At 56.0% G+C, this 3,236-nt stretch overlaps 1 protein-coding gene across 1 annotated transcript; it reads right to left on the reverse strand.

Annotated features, from left to right (window-relative positions):
• Positions 1-1,194: 1,194 nt before the first annotated feature.
• On the reverse strand, positions 1,195-2,920 carry CLEC14A (C-type lectin domain containing 14A). The gene has a single exon (XM_015865048.3). The coding sequence runs from the start codon at positions 2,626-2,628 to the stop codon at positions 1,567-1,569; it is 1,062 nt and encodes a 353-aa protein (XP_015720534.1). The 5' UTR covers positions 2,629-2,920; the 3' UTR covers positions 1,195-1,566.
• Between the last annotated feature and the right edge of the window lie 316 nt (positions 2,921-3,236).

The following is a 3,236-nucleotide window of genomic DNA, read 5'->3' on the forward strand; positions in this document are numbered from 1 at the left end:
AAGGGGAGGAAAATGCAGAAATAATAAGGAGGTTTTATTCATTTAGTTTCACTACCTGCTCATGGAGCCAAATGTAGGAGCATGAAACTCCGTAACACTGTGCTGGAATAGATTGCTTAAAGTGATGCTTACAGTGATGGTAATGAGAGCAGTATAGAAGAGGCATCAGAGACTCAGTCACTTTCCCTATCTGTTCATATCACAGTGTTGAATCAAGCCTCCTACTGAAACTGAAAAAACGCTTGTCTTTCTGACATGGAAATGTCAGATAAACAGATTAGAAAACTGCTCTGTAACAACCAGTGCTCTGACCTGGCTGGATTTAGTTGCTGTCATAATTAAGTGGAAGTTATGGCTACAGACAACCTGATGGCTCACAAAAGTCTAGAATCTCCTTAAGAAAAGCAAGAGAAGCATCCCATATGGCTACAGCCTATCATTATAAGGGGAGAGGGAAAAAAATACTCATGCTGTGTCAAACTTTATCCTTAGCAGATGTTTATACCAGATTAATCTTCAAGTCTTTGCTTGCAAGAAAAATAGGTAATTACAATCACACTGTTTATTGTTTGAAACAGAGTGTTCCAAACTCAAAAGGAAAGTGGGAAAAAAAACAGTAGTCAAAAGGTCAGCTTTAAAGAAAGGGGGAAAAAAAATAGGTGCTTAGAAAATGGCATTTTCAATCTTAATGTTCTCTAAAAGGGAAAAAATATACCCATATCCCACAAGGCATAGATGAGATCCAGTTACCCACTTCTTCTGCACTTAAAAAGCCTTGAAGCAATATTTAGCATTGCTACTTTAAATGGAAATCAACACTGTAATAACAGGTGGTGAGCATCAGTACTCCATACCACAGAGTGAGTCCTGTGGTCAGGAGACTGGTCCTGAGAAATCCAAAGGGAAATCACAGAGGAAGCATTTGCCTCCTTAGAAGTGGGTATGAAGTGTGAATTCTTTCCTTGTTCTCAAAGAACACCATGGAAAACAGCTGCTCTGGGATCTGCATGCTATGTCCATACACGTTAGCACTTCACTAAGTGTGCAGCTTGCCTGCACCACGTGTGATCACAAGGGATCCACACACTGCACACAGAAACCAAGTTTTGCACCAACATCAAACTTGTAACTGGAAAACTGGTTGCTCTGCTACAATATAAATGAGTACGGTATGGAGTATAAACAGAGCAGCAATTAAGGTTTTAAATCATCCTTTATTATTTCAATCAACTGAAGTATAAAATGACTCCCTATTAACCTCCCACTTCCTTAGCAATTTAATGCCCATCTACGTATGGAGATGCTCCTCGTTTGTAACAACGTCTCAAAGAGTACAGGTCACAGTTTTCTCCGAAATTATGGCAGTTCACATCTCCAAGTGTTCCAGCAATCAGCAAGCAAACGAGAGCGTCCCGGTGCCCCTCAGATGGGTTCTGAATAGCAAGGCACTAGCGAGCAAAGCCGTCCACTTTGCAGATGCCCCGGAGAAGAGGTTTTGGGAGGCGCCAGTCCCGCAGCTGCCTCCGAGCGGCTGTAACCCCGGGACAGTTGCGGTCTTCGCCGCCGTTACTCGGTACCCGCAGCCCCTCGCGGCTCCGCGCCGCCCGTCTCCGCCTCGCCGCCCCCCGCCGCCGGCTCCTTGTCCCCGCCGCCCGCCGCCTTCGTGTTGAAGCACAGCCTGAAGACCCCCAGGACGGTCATAACCAGGATCACCAGTACCACCACGGCCACGGTCACCAGGATGAAGACGTAGTTGGAGGAGGAGGATGCGGAGTGCGGCGGGGCTGCCGTCCCCCCGCGGCCAGCGGGCGAGGTTGCTGGCGGTCCCGCGGAGTCGCCGGGTGACGGAGCGGAGAGGCGATGGTCGGCCGCGGCGCTGGGGGTCGCGGCGCAGCGCTCTTTGCAGAGGCAGTCGGGCTCCTCCGCGCCCTCCCAGGCGAAGCCGCCTGGACCGTGCCGGCAGCGGAGCAGCACCTCCCCACCCGGGCACGCCACGGCCAGCTCGGTGCCCGGCGGGCTGAAGCCGGGCGCGGTGCTGCCCTTCCCGAAGGGGAGGCGGTAGTCGAGGCTCAGCGCGCCGTCGGGGCGGAGGTCGGGACAGGCGCCCTCCTCGCGGTAGCGGCAGGCGTAGCCCCGGCCGTGCCGCTGGCAGGGCAGCTCTCGCCAGCCCCAGCGGGGGCTGTCGGCACCCGTCAGGTGCAGCCCGGCGCAGCGGGCGGTCGTGCAGGTCCGCACGGGCTCTTTCGCCCAGCGGCCGAGCGCCGACGGCACCTCCCGCGGGGCCGCCTCGCCGCGCTCCTCCCAGGAGAAGCCTCGGAGCGGCTGTCCCGTGTCGGTGCAGGCGGAGGCGTTCCTCTTCAGCCCGACCCAAAACAGCGCGGGCCCCGCGGCCACCTCGGCCAGCAGCGCCAGCAGCGGCCCCAGCTCCGACTCGGCGCTCACCCAGGCCAGGCCGCCCCCCCAGCTGCCGCAGGCGCTGCGGGCCTCGTCGTACGAGGCGTTGGCCAGGTGGGCGCTGAAGCAGGCTCCGCCGGGCTGGCACCGCACGACGGAGGGCGGCGGGGGCCGACCCAGGGCGCAGGCAGCAGCCAGGAGCAGGCAGCAGGGCCCGGCCCGCCACCGCCACATCCTCGCGGCGGGCCCGACGACTTAGGCTGACCCCTCGGCTGCGTCGATGCTCGGCCCGGCTCGGGCGGGCCGGCCCCGCGCCCACGGCCCTCCCACGGGGCTATGCCGGAGGAAGCGTCATGAGAGCCGGGCCTGACCCCCGGCATCCTTCGTTTGTTGGCGTCCCGGCCCCGTCTGGCCGGGCTCCAGCGGCAGGGCGGGGTGGGTGGAAAATCCCGATGCCCGCCCCGCCCTACAAGGGGCACTGGGGACTCAGCGGCAAGCTGGGTCACAGGCAGTAATGCTGTCTTTCAAAGCCAGAGGATTCTGAATTTATTTTATTTTCAGATGGAATAAATTTGGACAAGTCCTGTTCAACCAGTGTGTGATTGACCTGTGTGGATTTCATTAATGCTAGGCTCACACAGAGATAAAGCCCATTTTATGTGAACTCCTCAAATAAGAACTTGAAAGATGTACAACGCAGTGAATCACAGAATGACAAAATCATGGAATCATAAAGCTTGGAAAGACCTCTAGGATCATGTAGTCTGACTGCCAACCTATCACCACCATACCCACTAACAGTATCCCTCAGTGCCACATCTACTTGGCTCTTGAACACCTCC

This window comes from Coturnix japonica, chromosome 5 (genome assembly GCF_054131305.1).
Source record: "Coturnix japonica strain WE chromosome 5, WE-NBRP24, whole genome shotgun sequence".
Taxonomy (NCBI): domain Eukaryota; kingdom Metazoa; phylum Chordata; class Aves; order Galliformes; family Phasianidae; genus Coturnix; species Coturnix japonica.

Bases quoted from the DNA above. Each gene is read 5' to 3' on its own strand.
- CLEC14A (XM_015865048.3), bottom strand. From the start codon at position 2,628: ATGTGGCGGTGGCGGGCCGGGCCCTGCTGCCTGCTCCTGGCTGCTGCC.